This window comes from Amblyomma mixtum, chromosome 2 (genome assembly GCF_055824585.1).
Source record: "Amblyomma mixtum isolate Tamu chromosome 2, ASM5582458v1, whole genome shotgun sequence".
NCBI lineage: Eukaryota > Metazoa > Arthropoda > Arachnida > Ixodida > Ixodidae > Amblyomma > Amblyomma mixtum.
In genome coordinates this window covers 192,596,617-192,614,381 of record NC_143013.1, presented here as the reverse complement: position 1 = coordinate 192,614,381, position 17,765 = coordinate 192,596,617, and the positions used below count along the sequence as shown (strand labels likewise).

Here is a 17,765-nt window from a genome sequence, read left to right as displayed (position 1 = left end):
AAACCAAACCTAACCATGTTGCTCGACCTTTTCGTGTCCGTTCTTAACCTCGCCTCTCTTAACTATGCAGCGCACGCAAATGCTTTCGTTGCTGCGTAGATGCGCAGGACCTCCGAGCCGGGCAATGAGCCGTGGGAAACTCGGTCGCAGAGTCTCTGCATTGCCGTTATTTTAGCTGACGCTTAGTTATGACTTCGTACTAATGTAATGCAAAAAAAAAACTTAGTTGCAGGCGGAGGCCAGTTTGGTTCTGTGGTTGTGAATGGTTGTTTATTGTCCCCACAACAATTTGAAAATACCCACATCGGGGGATCCACCAAGAATGGGGAGGCGTAGACATGCTAATAAGCACTACAATTCCGTGCCAAAAAAAAAAAAACAAACGATGGCATCCTGACACTTCGCTTATTCTTCTTCCTCTTTACCTTTGTTGATTCACAGTACACAGTGGTACTATAGTAACCACGCTTCACACATGTACTGGCCTGTGGATTAAGAAAAAATAAATTACCAACATTTCCTCAACACCCTACAACAATGTGTTTTCGTCAAACTCATTGAGCCTTGCATTTTATGTGTAGATGTTTTCTCACTGTAAACGCAACTTATTTATTTTTCATTTTGCATGCGTCACTTGCTTGAGCCAGGTGGAAGTAGAAGAAGAGAAAGCGGCGCTTCCAGGCAAGAGTCACAATTCATACATATTTTCTTATTTCAAACATTCTACTGTTTTACTTAGCTTTTTTCCCGCACTCATACCTCCTTGGCATTCACCACCGCACCTTGGCCAATCCCCCCGCGTGGGTATGTGCCATTTTCATATGGTGAAGAAGAAGAAGAAGAAGGCCACTGTCTCACGGCCCTCCTCGACGAGCTGACTCGATGGGCAACGTCATCAGCGCCGTGTCACCGGATGAAAGCCCCGCCTCCGATAGCAACCATCTGGACGTCCACGCAGACAACTGTGCGGGCGCGGTGGATGAGGCCACTCCTTGGCTCAGTGAGGTGCCCAAGGAACCGGCTCTGGGGTATCCGGTCAAGCGGCTTTGTGAGTACCTTTTATGTTGAGACTACCACGCTTGGAAGGAGAAATAGTTTCCGATCTTTCCACTGCTGCATAGCTGTTTCTTTTTCATTCTATTTTGTCCCAAAAGAAACGACGTTCCTGAAACACCAGGCTAACGTTAAGAATCCAAGCATTTCCAACGATCTTAGAGCTTCGTGGCAGCGTACACGCGGAAGTGTCTTACTTCTACCACCTCCGCGCATATAGGAAGCGCTGCTTAAGCGCTTTTGTGCTACCCGAGATACTTGACCCTTGCCTTCGTGTAAAACACGTAGTTTTTCGGCGTTGTGACAGGAAAATCCTGAATCATCAAGAGGGTCTGAACCTCAGAGCCGAACGATTTCGTACGAATAAAAAATGTGTGTGTCAAGTTTTCGAACCGAACTGTCGTCCCTTCGGTCACGAGCCGGGAACACTACCGCTATGCCTCTAAGGGATTTTTTTTTATCTTTATTGCAATAAAATTTTGCCCAAAAGAAAAATTTGGACATACTTATACCACAAAACACGAGGCTGCATACTACGAGCCCCCCATACCCCACGACGTCCCCGCCTTCCCAAACATAAAAATTCTGGGAGGCACATGCATATATTTAGATATGGAAGCCATCTGGGCGACTCTTGCAGGGCAGCATGCACTCACCGCACAAAAGAGCACTGCTTAAGAAACAAAGATTTCGATGACCGCGGTGATTCAGCGTGGTGGTCCATCATTCGGCTCGTCCAGATACTAAACAGTCCCATCGACATAAATAGACCGCATGGTACAACGTAGCTTTTCCCAGCAGGCAATAAACGAGCTCTGTAATGTGCGATTTCAATGTCCTTCTTAAGTGTTCGCTGCAATATTTCTCAGGAAAACAGAACATCACAGCACAGAAGAAAACAACGATCAGTGATCGGTGGCGTATTGCACAGGCGGCAATTCACCGTCCATGGCACAAACATTTCCTTAGCGTGAAGCCATGCCTTGACAGGTAGGTTCGATGTGTGCAGTTTAAAGAAGAACATATTTCAGCAGATGAAATGCACATTCGCTTAACAAGTTTTAAATGGATGGTGTCAAGAAACTCCAGAGAAGGTTGCCGATACAACGGTATAAGAAACAAATAGTAAGCACTCGAGTCATTTATCTTCTGGACAGGCTATACAGGTAATCTAAAGAAAAGCGTGCACTGAGGAAATTGAAGGTATCAGCAACTTATGAAATCGCCCTAAAAGCCCCTTATGAGCCCATGCAGTCGGTGCGAATAAGAAAGGCAAATGAGCACTCAGACGTCTAATAAGAACAGCTATTAAAAAAGGGTGGCTTGCCGGTCTCAAAAAGAAAAAAAACGCGAAACAAGCTGATGCACAAATAAGTGACAAGGCCTATTCCACCCTACTCTAGAGGAATAAACAGGTTTTCACGACTCATGGGCTCCCATGGGGAGCGCCATACGAAGGTGACGAGTATTTTGTTCATCACCTGCACTTCCGTCTTCACACGATCAAGAACCTGCAGCATGTAGGCAAGTTTTTCTATTCTGAAAATGTTGTAGACTTGAGCCCGAGCAAACACTGACAGTTCCTTACACATCCAAGCCTGAGTTTGTCGGCTAATGGACATTTTCTGTCAATCCCACTAGGTTCCACTGTAGAGAATTTGCTGCAGTGGAACTCCTAGGTACTGAAGGGTGCCGCAGTCCCAGCTTATGAGACTAAAATGACTTGACCTCGCATCCCAATTACCCAACCAAGATCCCTTGGGTTTATCTAAATTAAGAGCCGCTCCTAATACCTCACGAAACTATGTGGTCAACTGTAATGCCTCAAGTGCACTGTTTCTGTCAGAACAAAAGAGGGCGACGTCATCAGCGTAGGCTAAAATCTTAATTTCACATTGCGCCAGGGAGAAACCGCGGACAGTTGCGTTGTTAACAATACTGAGGGGAAGAGGTTCAAGGTAAAGTGAAAACAACAAAAGCGATAATGGACAGCCTTGGTGAACACATTATTTCAGTGGCGTAGGTTCAGTTCGCTCTTTGTTAACAATTAGTCTTCTATAGGTTTCCTTCTAGCACAGTATTATGCCCCTCTGCAAAATATCTCCAATATTTGCATGCTCTACGACTGCAAACAAGAAATCTTAACTTTTATGTTAAGTATACGCGATGTCGCCCCTTGGTGGCATAAACTTCGTCTATCCACACCATACACTTTTAATAACTTTCCTTGTCCTCTCTTTTGCCCTGAAATGAAAGAGAAATGCAAGCCGAACGCTTTCCTCCGCCACTCGTCTCTTTGTCGCACTTCGGATTTCTCTGTATTTTAGTTGTCCTCGACCCTCTCCGTATTGTACTTCCTTGTGACGCGCACTGTCCGTTGATAGAACAGCAAATACAGGAAACCAAAACCGAAGCCGAAACTTGCTTTGCGTGTCATGTCACCGACACTATCACGAAAGCTGTTATGCGCGCCGAACAGCTAGGTTAGCAAGCGCAAAGAATTACTTTAATTATTAAGGCGGAAGCCTTTAATGTCTCATCGTTGTAAGCAGCAGTTGTCGACAGAAAATGTCACGCTTTTCAATTCGTGAAAACGGTCGTGACGTCACAGTGCGCGAATTTCAAACGGGGCCAATTGTACTTTGGCTAGTAACCATGCAACCAATTGAAGGGATCGTATAGTGATGCTCCAAGTAAGTAGGACTGAGCTTAGTTAATTGCTTAATTACCCAATTAGCCTAATTAGCTTTACTAGTCAGGCCATATAAATAAATAAAACCGATTAAGAAATTGGTCGAGCTCAGGAATCGAACCCCGCTCTTCGGCGTGAGAAACGAGCATGCTATCCACTCCGCCATGCCAGCTCAATGGTTTGGAATGAACAAAGGCGCGTCTAGTGAATACGGTGTCTTCACTCACTCTCATCCTCCTCCATTCCCTTCCGGCGAGGTTTAGGTGTCCACCAACAAATGAGAGACAGATACATTTCCTTTCCTCAAAAACCAATTTACCGACGAGCGAGGCGTAGAACCGAACGGGCGATGGCGTTCTATGGACTCCTTGGCAGCGTTGCAAGACGCTGTCGCGTTCCACTCTTAGGGGCGAAGCTTAACATCTTAACCACACATCAGTGACCACACTTTAGGTCAAAAAAGTGCCCCCCTGCATTTTGTGAGACAGTTACTGCGTAATTTCCTTTAAAGACACTGTAGCGCAGCAAAAGACGAGGACACAAGGAAAGAGAGACGAACACCACGTCCTCGTCTTTTGCTGCGCTACAGTGTCTTTGAAGTATGTACCAACAAGCCCAAAAAGCCACGCTACTGAACTAATTTCCTTTCCTTAAATACAATTTTCATTTTCTTCATTACGGCTCCTCTTTATCTATCTTCTTTCACTCCCACTTCCTCCCTTCCTCTACGGTGAGGTTCAGGTGTCCACCGAGATGACAGAGAATTACTGCGCCATTTCCTTTCCTCAAAAAGCGTTGCGTTCAAAGGGCAAGGCATCGCGCCGAACGGGTGGTGGCGTTCCGTGGACTCCCTGGCAGCGCTACAACGCGCTGTCGCGTTCCACTCCTAAAGGCGAAGCTTAAGCGTCATTAATTAGCAGTTAATTAGTATTCAGGCATTAATCAGTAATTAACCATTAATTAGTGATTTGCCATCACTTAGTAATTAGTACTCAATTACATGTGACGCCACCAGTGCCACAGAAACAGCGAAGGTGGTGCGGAAAACGCTTTCGCCTCTACCCACTTTAGACAGTCAAAGTGCCCCCTGAATTTTTGCTTTCGTGACATACCCCAACCCAAAGCTTGAATTTTTTTCTTCTGCAAATGCAGAGTGTATATCGACGGCTGTACAGCTCGTGACGTCGCACACGCAGTGTTGGGGGCAGCAAGCGCTCCGATTGAGGACATGAAAGGAGCAATTTTAAAATACATTTGCTCTGAAAGCGAACGTCCCCCAGCTGCAAATTTTCAGAAAAATAATCAGGCGGCTCAGGATAACCAACAGAAAATATTTCAGCAAAATGCTTCATATAAAAAGGAAGCAATTGAATTGATCTTTAACGCTGTACACACCTCGTAAGACCTAACCCAACTGAGCTCTGCTATAATGTCTGATATCTCCTCAAACGTCAGAGCTTGGCAATCTTCACTGTTATATTTCATTCATTTTGTATTGCCAGGTCCAGTTTCTGGCTCTCCGTGGCATGTGTAAAGGTCTATGACCACCGCCCTGAACAGTAACTTCGTTCTAAATGGAGGCGGAAGAAAGAAGGTTTATAAATTTGCATCAGAGGCGGGGCAATGTAGCACACCTTCGTGGCCGAGAGCTGTTCTGATCAGTGTCCAGATTAATCCCGTCTTCTCGGGGGAACTTTCTATGCTGGTTGCACATTTTCTAGCATAGCCTCATTGGCCTTTGGAATTCGCTGGGATCAGACAGCACACCGTACCAGATTGTTATTGCCACCATCGTTTTTTTTTAACTGTTGGATATTCGTTCCTGTGCCGGCATTCCAACCCACTGTCTCCGACACGCCACGCGAATGAAGTTGCTCTACACCATCGATGTGCATGAAAAGATATACTAGAAAATATCAGGCGTAAGCTATGGAGCTTTTCTTACTTCTTTATAACGCAGACCCCTCGACGGAGCCCTTCGGAGAGCCGGCCGACTGGAGCAGCCCCAATGACCCCGCGTCCGACTCTGCTCCGCCCCTCTCGGCACGGGAGACGCCTGAGGTGTCCCGCTCGGGTCCCCTGCGCATCTCCGTGGCTCCGGCGGTGCTGGCGGCGACGCGCTCCCTGCCTTCTCCCGGTCGGCTGTCGGCACTTTCCGACGAAGAGAAGCGGATGCTTCCTCCGCTCGACAGGGACGAAGGCAGGAGCGCCATGACAGGGATCCCTTCGCGCCAGGTGCGGCTCTTTCTGTTCACTGTCAGAACAGGCTAACGAACCACGCATGCGTTGCGTTCCAGTGACCTAAGCTAGGTTTTCTACAAAAGCTGAAACAATTTCTTTTCGACGACAGTGCAAACGCTTATTGCATAATAGGACTGCTAGCACTATAACCAGGAGTTGGACAAGTGTGCGAAAATGCGGAATCAAAATGTAGCTACTAGCAAGAACCGCCATGCTCAAAGCCGAAAGTCATTTCGAACAAACAGACTCTGCTAGCTGACGATAGAAAAATGGGAACTCTGCCTGTGTTTCCTTCATACCACCACCAACCAACTCACCTGCCTGCATACCCGTGCAATAGGATATAATAGTGCATTAAGCGCACCTCAAATGTAAGTTCATTGGACTGCAAACAACGAGTACACATGCTGCTTCCGGAGCCCTCCACTACGGCCTCTCTCATAGCCTTAGTCGCTTTAATACGTTAAACCCCATGAACCAACCTAAACCAACACGCTGCTTTCCGCTGTGTTTGAGAGCACTTATGCTTACTGAAAACAAAGGCCACTGCAATCACCTTATACCCAACCAACGTGAGCCACTAGCTCTTTAAAACTACTCGCCGTCGCGGTGGCTCAGTGGTTATGATGCTCGGCTGCTGACCCGAAAGACGCGGGTTCGATCCCGGCCGCGGCGGTTGAATTTCTTTGGAGGAGAAATTCTAGAGGCCCGTGTACTGTGCGATGTCAGTGCACGTAAAAGAACCCCATGTGGTCGAAATTTCCGGAGCCCTCCACTACGGCGTCTTTCATAGCCTTAGTCGCTTTGGGACGTCAAACCCCATAAACCAAACCAAACCAATGTTTAAAACTACTCATGTAGCACCCGTGTGGCCTACTGTCGGTACAATGTGGGAGTCCATGCCAGCCCAGGTGGGACCAATGTGGGGCTTGCAACACGGCCCCAGTCGGCCCCAGCCCCACATATGCCCCAATAGGTCCCATTTGGGAGCGATACAGATAGCCCTTGTGGGACTGCCCACATTCAGCCTGCATTGCAGCCCAATGTGAGCAGCCCACCGAGCTCCGCCATCGGTCCTATTTTTGTGAGATGTGGGTAGAGCCTGAGGGCGATCGCTAGATTTTCATCTCAATTAGGCCCTCAGAAATCAGTACGAAACCGATTCGGGTTCTAAAGAGGCAAGCTCAATTGTGGCCAGCCCGCATGGCTCCCACAGGAGGCAAGCCCAATGCTTTACGAGTATACCCACTCCAAAGGCCCACATTGTACCCTCGAGGTATAATATCACGCATTAATTTTTCAATGTAGCCTGATTTAAGGAACCCACAGAACTTTTCTTTTTAGACACGGGAGCAAACAGGCTATGTAGGCCTCATTAAGCCAGAGTTGCATAGCCCATGTTAGTGTTGCGATTGTTAGCAAGAAGTGGCCGGATTCTTTTCGAATAAAGTAAACTGATTTATTTTAAGACTTAAGTATACAAGAATGAGATAACTGGATTATTGATACGTAGGAGGTTCGGCGGATCTGCAGAGTTGGGAGGGCCTTGCCGACGCATCTCGTATCGTCGGCGCCTCCCGGTCATCTCTCTTCCCAAGCTGCAGCGGTGGGGCTTATATAGCCTGAGGAACGGTGGCCCCTCAGAACTGGCCAATCCAAGGCAGCGCTCGACGGCAGTCCGAAAGGACCAACCAGCGACCGCGCGGCCAACCGCTTCAAATCTTGCCGCGCGCGCTGGCGTCCGGGAGAGAAGGAAACGGCGCCTCGCTGTCTGGCCTCTTGTGACAAGTCCAGGCGTGTTGCTTGAAGATGCTTCTCCTTAGGACTCCGCTGCCGTAAGGCGCAGCATCGTGGCTTGTCAAGGGGGACGCTCGTAGGAGAAAGTTAGGATGCGGAGCGCCTCGTGGTCGCTGAGCGGGAGCGTGTTGGGACCGCGTGGCTCGTAAGAAATGTGAATGCTGACACGATCTATGATGACGTTTGGAGAGTGTCAGGTAGTCCACTGCATCCTGTTGAATTGGCACAGACACACCTGTGCATGGTCTGATTATTTTGCGCAATTTACTTTTGTGTGCGAGTCCAAAGCATCAAATTTAAAGTTACCGAGTACAGATATTGAGAATAATATTACAAATTATCTATAAAAGTAAGGAATGAGTGCGCATAATACAAATTTGTGAGCTGAAAAAATGCATGCATACCACGATGGCGCCACGCTGGTGGGTGAGGCTCCGCTGTAGTAGATGTAGGACTGCGTGAGCCAATGAATCGGCTGCCTATTTAGGCTTTGGCGCGTTTGTTTCTCGCATAGCACATGGATTTGTGTTCCATCTGGCACAAGACCCCGTCAAGGGACGGATGTGGACAGCTTGTGGGCACTCCCGCTTTCCAGTCCCGGCAGGGCTTATATGAGATACTTGAGGTTTTGTGCGTGCACCACCATTCAGGCTTAACGAGGTTTCTCCCACACAGAACTCACTACTATGTTCCACCTGCCCTGTAGTACCTTGCAGGTGACCGACGAGGACAGCATTTACGCATGCCCATTTCCAGCCCAGAACCGTCCTATGAGGGCCCTACAGTGATTTCGTGTGAGCAGCCCCATTTGGGCTGGCAGAGGTTTTTCTAGAATAGAACTCACATTGATGTTCCATCTGCCCTCCAGTACCTGATAAGGGACCTATACATGCTAGATGTAGGAATGCGGCATCAAGTAGAGACGGAATGCAAAGGTTAGTAAGGTCGCAGAACACATTTATTAACAGTACGTTATCAACATGGTGGAAACCGGAAGTGAACGATCGGCTCACATAAGGGACCTAGATGCGGAAGGAAAACGTTGCAGCTCTAGGTCCTTGCTCTGAGTGGCTCCTAGCTCCTCCATCTCCATTGTTGGTTTCGAGGCCGGAGCACCGACGTGCGAGAGGGCGCCTCCAGCAGCGTTCTCCTGTTCAGTGGCGTGACGAAGACCTGCTCTGAACTGAGATATTTCCTTCTCAGGCACGATTTATACGATTGTGAACGTCAAAACTATTTTTCATAGCATCAAGCGCTCATTTCGAATAGTCATATTGCCGCTAATCTTTGTAGTTGCGTTTGTTCAGTCTTCAAAGCTGCCGGCACGCCCTTTTACCATTCTCTTGGTTATACACGGCAGGCGCAACCAGATTTATCTCGATTGATCGCATCCAGGCGGAGCCTGCAATCCACCAGAGACCACCACTGAATTCATCGGCAAAGAAGCCACCGTTGAGAAAACCTTGGAAGCAAGAGCTCGCCATTTCCTTCGACACTGTATCGTATCGCAACCTGCGTGCGCAAGATAGCGCTGTGCCCTCGCCCTGACTTGATATTGTGTCCCCTCTTTCTTAACCCCCTTGCCACTATTTCTCTTTAAATATGCTCGCTGAATAAACAGCACGGCATTGTTCCCTTCACACTGGCATGCGTCACTTCACTGGACAACGAGACGAAACATGGTGCCAGAAGTGGGATAAGGCTCGGCCTAAGGAACGCCCCTGCACCTAGGACCTGGAACGGCTGCCGGCGGCGTGCTGCTGGAAGCAAGAAATGGAGCGCCTAAGGCCGCCAGAACCACTGCGTCTAACAGGAGACGGCGGTCGAAGTTGGAAGTTGTTCAAACAGAAATTTGAACTCTTTTTGCAAGCAACGTCCAGTTCCAGCAAGCCAGCATCAGAAGCAGAAAAAACCACTGCGAGCAAGCCAGCATCAGAAGCAGCAAAAACTGCACTCTTCCTTAGCGTGGCCGGTGAGGATGCAATTGAAGTGTTCAATAATTTTTTGTTTGCCGACGGGGAAGACAGAGAAGACTACGCCACCGTCATTGCGAAGTTCGAGGAATACTGCGTCGAGCAACAGAACGAAGTACACGAACGGTATGTGTTTCGTTCACGGATCCAAGGCGAAGCAGAGCCATTCGAACAGTTCCTTCGCGACCTAAAAAAGCAGGCCATGAATTGCAACTTTGGGACAAGTGCAGACGATATGGTTCGCGACCAAATTGTATTCGGCACGAACTCTCCAAAACTGCGAGAAAAAATGCTGCGGGAAAAGAAGCTAACTCTGGGAAAAGCCGTAGATTTGTGCAAGGCGGCAGAAACATCAGCACGTCAGAACGAGTTCTGGAGTCGAACAAAGAAACTGTCCGAGATCAACGGTGTCTCTTCGAGTAGAACCGGAGTGAAGCTACAACAGCTCTCGAGGCGAGTTTCCAGGTGCAGTCGATGCGACCGCACTCACGCCCCACGACAGTGCCCTGCCTATGGCAAGGCTTGCTATTCGTGCAGCAGGCCCAACCACTTCGCATCGTGCTGCAGAGCGAATGCCCACGTTCAAGAAGTACAGCACGAAGGTGACGATTTTGACGTTCTGGACATAGCCATTGGCAGTGTCATAAGCAACCGCGACTGGTGTGTGAAGGCCAAATTTGGCGGCAAGGAGGTGACGTTCAAGGTCGACACTGGCTCCCAGGCGAATCTTGTACCTATGTCACTCTTTCGGACGTTAAATGCAGGTGCACTGAAGCCCAGTGGTGCCGTTCTGCGGTCGTACGGAGGTGGTATCATCAAACACTGCGGCACGTGCTCAGCGCCGGTGCAAGTAGGTGAACGAAAAATTTGCACTGAATTCTTCATAGTCAAGAAAAACCACCAGGCCATCTTGGGACTTCAAGCCAGCGAGCTGCTAGGTCTACTTCGCCGCACAGTGGACACCGTCACCTCGACCTCTTCTCATGAAGTGGCTAGGGAGCACCCTGGGCTCTTTCAAGGAACTGGGTGCTTACAACGTGAATACAGGATACTGCTGCGCAAGGACGCTGTGCCCGTCGTTCAAGCTGCTCGGAGGGTGCCCATTGCCTTACAGGAGCCATTGCGTACTGAGCTACAGCGAATGGAGAAAGAAGGAATCATCAGAAAGGTCAGCGACCCAACCGACTGGGTAAGCCCACTAGTCATTACACGCAAGAAAGACGGAAAAATGAGGGTGTGCATGGATCCGAGAAGGATCAACGACAGCCTGAAAAGAGAGCACTACCAGATGCCGCGTCGGGAAGATATCGAGGCGGAGTTAGCGGGAGCTAAGTTCTTTTCTCGTCTAGACGCAAATGCGGGCTTTCACCAGATCCCGCTTGAGGAGCGGTCGTCGAAACTTTGTACGTTCGCAACGCCCTTCGGCCGGTACTGCTTTCTCCGGCTTCCTTTCGGGCTCGCGTCCGCCAGCGAGGTGTTTCAAAAGGCGCTGAATGAAGTCTTTGACGGTGTTCCTGGAGTACGGGTGTACGTGGATGACGTTCTCATTTGGGGCACTACCAGAGAAGAGCACGATGAACGACTAAGATGTGCACTAAAAGCAGCTGAAGCTGCAGGCCTGACATTCAATGTTGCAAAATGCGAGTTTGGCGCCGAAAAAATAGCATTTTTAGGCGACGTGATCAGCAGCGAAGGAATAAGCCCTAGTCCGGCCCTGGTCGAAAGCGTAAGGAACATGCCAAAACCACAAAACAAACAGGCAGTACACAGGTTGCTCGGGGTGGTAAATTACTTCAGCAAGTACTTGCCATCCCTAGCTCTGCGAACACCAATTCTCCGCTCTCTTCTAAAGAAAAATGTTTTATTCGAATGGACGGCCAATCACGAGAGAGAGTGGAAAGATATATGCGACGCGCTCACCAAGGCACCATTACTCGCAATTTTTGACCCACAGATAGAAACAAAAGTGACGTCAGACGCGTCACAGAACGGCATCGGTTCAGCTCTGCTACAGCGGCACGGCGTAAATTGGAGGCCAGTCGCTTACGCGTCGAAAACACTGACAGAGTGTGAACAGCGCTATTCACAGATCGAAAAAGAAGCGATGGCTCTCGTATTTGGCTGTGAGAAGTTTGACCACTTCACATACGGTCGCCCAGTCTTGCTTGAAAGTGACCATCAGCCGCTAATAAATATATCAAAAAAGGCCATAGCAGACATGCCGCCGAGATTGCAGCGGTTTTTCCTGAGACTGTTGAAATATGATTACGCTCTAACATTTGTTCCGGGTAAACAGATGCAGTTGGCAGACATGCTCTCAAGGTCGGCGGGTCCTGCTGACATCAGCCACTCGGAGACAGAAGATGTTGAAGTCCATGCCATCAGCATTTTGTCTGCACTGGTGAGTGACAGAACAGCTGCACTACTTGCGCGTGAGACGGGAGCTGATACCTATCTCAAAGTGGTGATGCAGAACCTCGCAGACGGGGTCACGGTTGAAGGTCCGCTCAAATCTGTGGCTGCTGAACTTTCAGTAGTGGGTGGAATACTGTTTAAAGGAACGAAGGTCGTTATACCTCGAAGCATGCGGGCCGAGACATTGAAACGCATTCATGCTGGGCATCTTGGCATTGCGAAGTGCAGAGCAAGGGCAAGGCAGCTGGTGTACTGGCCAAACATCAACAGTGACGTTGCATCGATGATTGAGGGTTGTTCAACCTGCAGAAAGTATGCTTATAACCAACCATCAGAGCCACTGATGCTCCGCGCCACTCCAACCCAAGCCTGGTACCGCGTTGGTGTCGACATATTTCAATATGGCGGAAAATACTACCTCATTGCTTACGATGCCATGTCGAATTTTCCAGATGTCGAGGAGCTCTGCGACCAAACGGCATCCGGCGTCATCGAAAAACTTGGGGCCATGTTTTCACGATTCGGAATCCCGATGGAGGTATGCACAGATAATGGCCCACAGTTCTCCAGCCATGAGTTCGCTCTTTTCGCTGAGCTGTACGACTTCAAACATGTTACGTCAAGCCCGATGTTTCCTCGGTCCAATGGGCTGGCCGAAAAGGGAGTGCAAGTAGTAAAGCGTATCCTCAAGAAAACCACAGAGGCGAATGAAAACTTTTGGCTTGGTATGCTCAATTACAGATCAAGCCCATTGGAAGACGGCCGGTCGCCCGGCGAACTGCTCCAAGGGAGGACCCTGCGCACGACTTTGCCAGACTTTCGACGTCAGGCTGTTACACGGGTCAAGAAACATGAGCAGGCGAGTCACGCCACCCGATGCCTGGCCCCACTTCAAAAAGACGACGTCGTGCGCATTAAGGGGACAACGTGGGATCGCAAGGCCAAGGTAACTGCAGCGGCAGCTCCTCGCTCCTACTACGTGCAAACCAATGATGGCAAGACGTTGCGGCGCAATCGACAACATTTACTGGCAACAAAGGAGAAGTTTGACACTGAGGCCTCAGACAGCGATGAATCTAGCGATGACAGCATTTTAGCCCGGGAAGAGTCGTCAACCCTACCACCGGCACCAGCGGCTCCGGTTATGCCGACCAGAGACACCAGTCCGGCGCCCCAGCAACCCCGCCGGTCCGCACGTGTGAGAAAGCCGCTTGACCGCCTTCATTACGACGAGAACTTCAAGCAAATCAGCCACCAGCGTTAAATGTGCTGCGAAAAACTGTGACGGAGGAGGATGTATCGTATCGCAACCTGCGTGCGCAAGATAGCGCTGTGCCCTCGCCCTGACTTGATATTGTGTCCCCTCTTTCTTAACCCCCTTGCCACTATTTCTCTTTAAATATGCTCGCTGAATAAACAGCACGGCATTGTTCCCTTCACACTGGCATGCGTCACTTCACTGGACAACGAGACGAAACAGACACCTCCAAGCAACCTCGACTACTCTCTCGGATGTCCCTGCATTCGGAGGAAACCTGCGGAATGTCATCCTCGAAATTGCTCAGGAAGAGCTTCGTCGCATGTTATTCTGTTACTATCTTCCAACCAGCCTCATATAGCGATCTTTGAGGAAATCGTGCGCAGAGAATTGCAGCATGCGCTTGGCTCATCGTCATCGACGCCTCCAGTTGAAGCTCCAGCCTGGACCAACGCCGTGCCAGTACGCAATCCTCAGCCCCAGCAACACACCCTGAGGCCACCTCTCTGATGTCAACCAGCTCTTCCCGAAAGCCTCCCCCCTGCCCTCGCCCGCCCAGCCTACAAACGACGCACAAGCCCCAGGAAATGGGACGCCTGGAGGACTTCAGACAAAGGCCCGCTGTGCTTATATTGCGGTAAAGCCGGCGATATTCTTCTTCACTGCCCGTACCCGTAACACTTTCACAATTGTCAGTGACAAAGTCAGCATCGTTGTACTGTTTATATCTTATGTTTTCATCGACGTACAAATGGGGAAAATTTTAATCATATTTGTTTTTGCGACATTGGGCTTCTAGGTTGTAACCGGTTTTGTTAAAAAGGTGCAATTCTTCAGGGCATAACCAAGTTTAAGATACGTCTAGGAAAGAAAAATGAGAGTCGAATAAGTTTGTGAATTTCAATATGGAAACTAAATTTTTTCTCAAGTTTCAGGCATTGCAGTGCGTACCCAGCAGCGCATCTTGCGATGCTGTTCTCTGGTTGATAACAGCCACAACTGGATTAGTCACCAGGATGCTCATTGAGATTATCTTGTTGGTACTCGGCAGATCATCGTCTAAAATCACACCAATAAAGCGCTGTCAGTTGTCTCGCGCCTTCACTTGTCCTTGATCTGTTCACACGAACTTCTACTCTTTTTTTCTTTTTTCCTTTTGACCGCTTCTGCAAAGAGCCTTCTGTTTTCTGGAGTAAGGTTCTCATTCACAAGCACCAGATTGTTATCGCCTGAGAAGCCCAAGCTTTCAGTATCAACTCGCGCTTTCTTCTCTTTCTCTTTTGCCCCTTCGCGGTGGCTCAGTGGTTACGGCACTCGGCTGCTGACCCGAAAGACGCTGGTTCGATCCCGGCCGCGGCGGCCCAATTTTGATGGAGGCGAAATTCTAGAGGCCCGTGTGCTGTGCGATGTCAGTGCACGTTAAAAAACCCCAGGTAGAGGAAATTTCCGGAGCCCTTCACTACGGCGTCCATCATAGCCTGAGTTGCTTTGGGACGTTAAATCTCAATGAACCAATCTTATGTTTTTGATAGAACTCCTTCCGTTGCTTCCGAGATACAAAGCGTACAATCAGGTTCTTTTCGTCCGTACGGTGTATCAGGAAAACTCGGTGGCAGACGTGGATATTAACGGAAGTTACAGAGCGTCCAATTTCTTTTACAATCGTAGCTTCCGCGATACAAAGCGTGCAATCAGGTTCTTCTCATTTCTGCTGCATCTACTGGAAACTCAAATTTCTTTTACAATCAGGTCCCAGTTCTCGTTTGCAGTCACGGGTATGTCTTTCAATTCAACATTATTAGCCCTTGAATATTGTTCCAGGGAATTGAGGCGGTTTGTAAACTCTCGGTTTTGTTTTTGAAGTTCATTGCTGGCTCCGAGGGATGTGTTCTCACAAATTATTTCTTCTAAATTGGTCAGGAGCGATTCAAACCGAGAGTTCATAAAGTTCACGCTTTCTTCTAGAGCGCCTACCTTTTCCGGTAACTGCCGAAGTGCCTGCAGTTGAAGAACAAGGCGTTTAATTTGGCGTCTACAGAGGGTATATTTTGAAGTCTAGAAGTTGATTCCGCTGCAGTATCGTCATTCTGTAGTAGTTCGTCAGCCACCTTGCATGCACTATCTGAACATCTGAACCGCTTCTACGCCTAGCAGATTAACAAGTAGGGCATTTCCCCTTTGTCAAATCTTCGCTTTTACCCTAGAAACCAGCATCAGAAATGACAAACGGCGTAACCGCTATTTTGCTCAGCGCAAATCTCTCGAATAATCGCTTTGGTTTCTTCATACAGCAGCCATATTGTGGTTCGCACTGCGTAAAGACTACCTTAAGCCGCGCACTTTGAGGCGATATATTCAACAGCCGGCATTGTTGAAAAACCGTTCATGCTTTTTGTACAGCGCACAATGTAAACATAAAACCGTCGCTGGTTGAGATTTTAATTTATTTCGCGCCCAATTCGGTAAAATTTCATATATAAGAACGCTCCTTTATTTCCCGACATCCGTCCACTTACCAATCGTGAGGTGCACCTGACGGGAGCACGCATGCAGTCATGAAAATCAGCTCCCAAAAACACGACAAAGCACCGGGTCAGCTAAGCGTTGGGGTGTTCGTCATATGGGTTACACTTCCTTGGCATGATGTGCGCTTTGAGGCAAAGCTGGGGTGAATTTGGCGGTTATTGCGTGCATCAGAGAGTTCACAGGCAAATCTCAATATCATCAAACCCTGGTGAGGAAAATTAATCTATAAAACAAAAAATTTAAACCTCCTAACTTTCCTAGCTACACATTCTCTATTTGAGGCTATCAGCTGGAGCACAGTGCAGTGCATATCAACCTCGTTGGATGTGCAGGTGTAACGCTTTTCTCGGTGAATTCGACGCCACCTGCAAAGAAGTCTTGCGAAAACATACATTGTTTTCACGCAAATTTCAATATTACAGTGCATCGGGCGTGTTGGTAGATCAGCATGCATGCATGCAGGCCAGAGTGTCCTATTCGTTGGCTTTTTCTGTTCCTTAGTCTTTCTGGCTGGCTTCTGCCGTGCAATTAAGCTTATACTTCTAGAAAATAAGCAGCGCAGTCACTCACCAAATCAACCTAGTGTCTGTACTAAACACTTAAGTGTTTTTTATCATAACGAGGTTGAGAAAACGAATGGCCAAAATTTAAATTCCAACCTCGTGATGTACCGGCGGTGTATTAAAATGGTTAAATTTCCAAAGTCATCATGATCAAGGAACGCGTACGGGTTCCGATAACGCTATACTCTACTTTCACTTGTTCAGTAGCTGTATTCCTCCTTTCTGACCTTTTATGCCTGAGCAGAGGAATCTTGGTGAAACACTTCACTATTAAGGTCTTCTCGGCTTCAAGAAGATAACGAATTTGTTTTCTTTTTTGAAACCTACTCTTTCGCGCCAGCATTTATTTGCTTTTCACATGAAAAGCAGTTCTGAGACACCGAAGGAATCATTTTAAATGTTGTTTACAGTTTGGCGCTCGAGCATATCGCTCCATCATTATCGACCTGGAACAAGGAGCTAGTTTCGTAGTTATAATTTTTCGATGGCCCTTTATCATTACGAGCCGTCGCATGCGGCTTCAATGGTGACATCAAGCAAGAGATGTGCACCGCCGCCTATGGCGTCTAAGGCGGCGCTCGAGAATGTCAAAGAGGGTGAACACTGAACCCTGAAAATCATGGCGCAGTATGACTCTATTAATGCTCGGCTTCTCCGAAGCGCAGGTCTCCACCGAGCTGAATGATCTGACTGGTGTCCATCGTCTCTCGGGTGACCAGTCGCCCACGCGGCTGTCGGGTCTTGCGCGCGGCCTCCTGGTGGCGGGGGCCGTGTTGTGGCTGGTGTCAGCGCTGCTCGCCCTGGTCGCATGGAGATTGGCTAGCGAGCCGCTCGGCGCCGACCTCGCACAGAACGTGTCCGCCCTGGTGCACCGCCTAGAGACGCTCGTCTCCAACGGCGGAGGAGGACAAACGGGCGCCCAGGGCGAGGACTTCGCCAACGACTCGGCTCTTGCACGGAACTTGTCCGCCTTGGCAGCGAACCCACTAGCTCAACCGCCAAGAGTCGGCCTTGTCGTACCGCCGCCATTGTGAAAGCCGTGCCGTGCTAAGCACGCGTTCTGGAGAAGAAAACGTTTGCGATAACGCTGCTCTTAAATGACAAAAAGCGTTCTTCTGTGCTTGATACTTATTCAACTTTAAAATAAATATTCTTATTTAAAACAGCACTAAAGTTACGACAAAATATTAACGAATGTTTCAGCCCATTTAAAGAGACCCGATACTGCGAACGCTGCCTGGTCCCTT

At 48.7% G+C, this 17,765-nt stretch overlaps 1 protein-coding gene across 1 annotated transcript; it reads left to right on the top strand.

The window, feature by feature from the left end:
• Positions 1 to 882: 882 nt before the first annotated feature.
• Positions 883 to 17,552, top strand: LOC149361937 (uncharacterized). Its single transcript, XM_089568187.1, has 3 exons — positions 883 to 1,048; positions 5,706 to 5,980; positions 17,184 to 17,552. Exons 1-3 carry the CDS (start codon positions 883 to 885, stop codon positions 17,550 to 17,552), a joined length of 810 nt encoding a protein of 269 aa, XP_089424313.1.
• Positions 17,553 to 17,765: the final 213 nt, after the last annotated feature.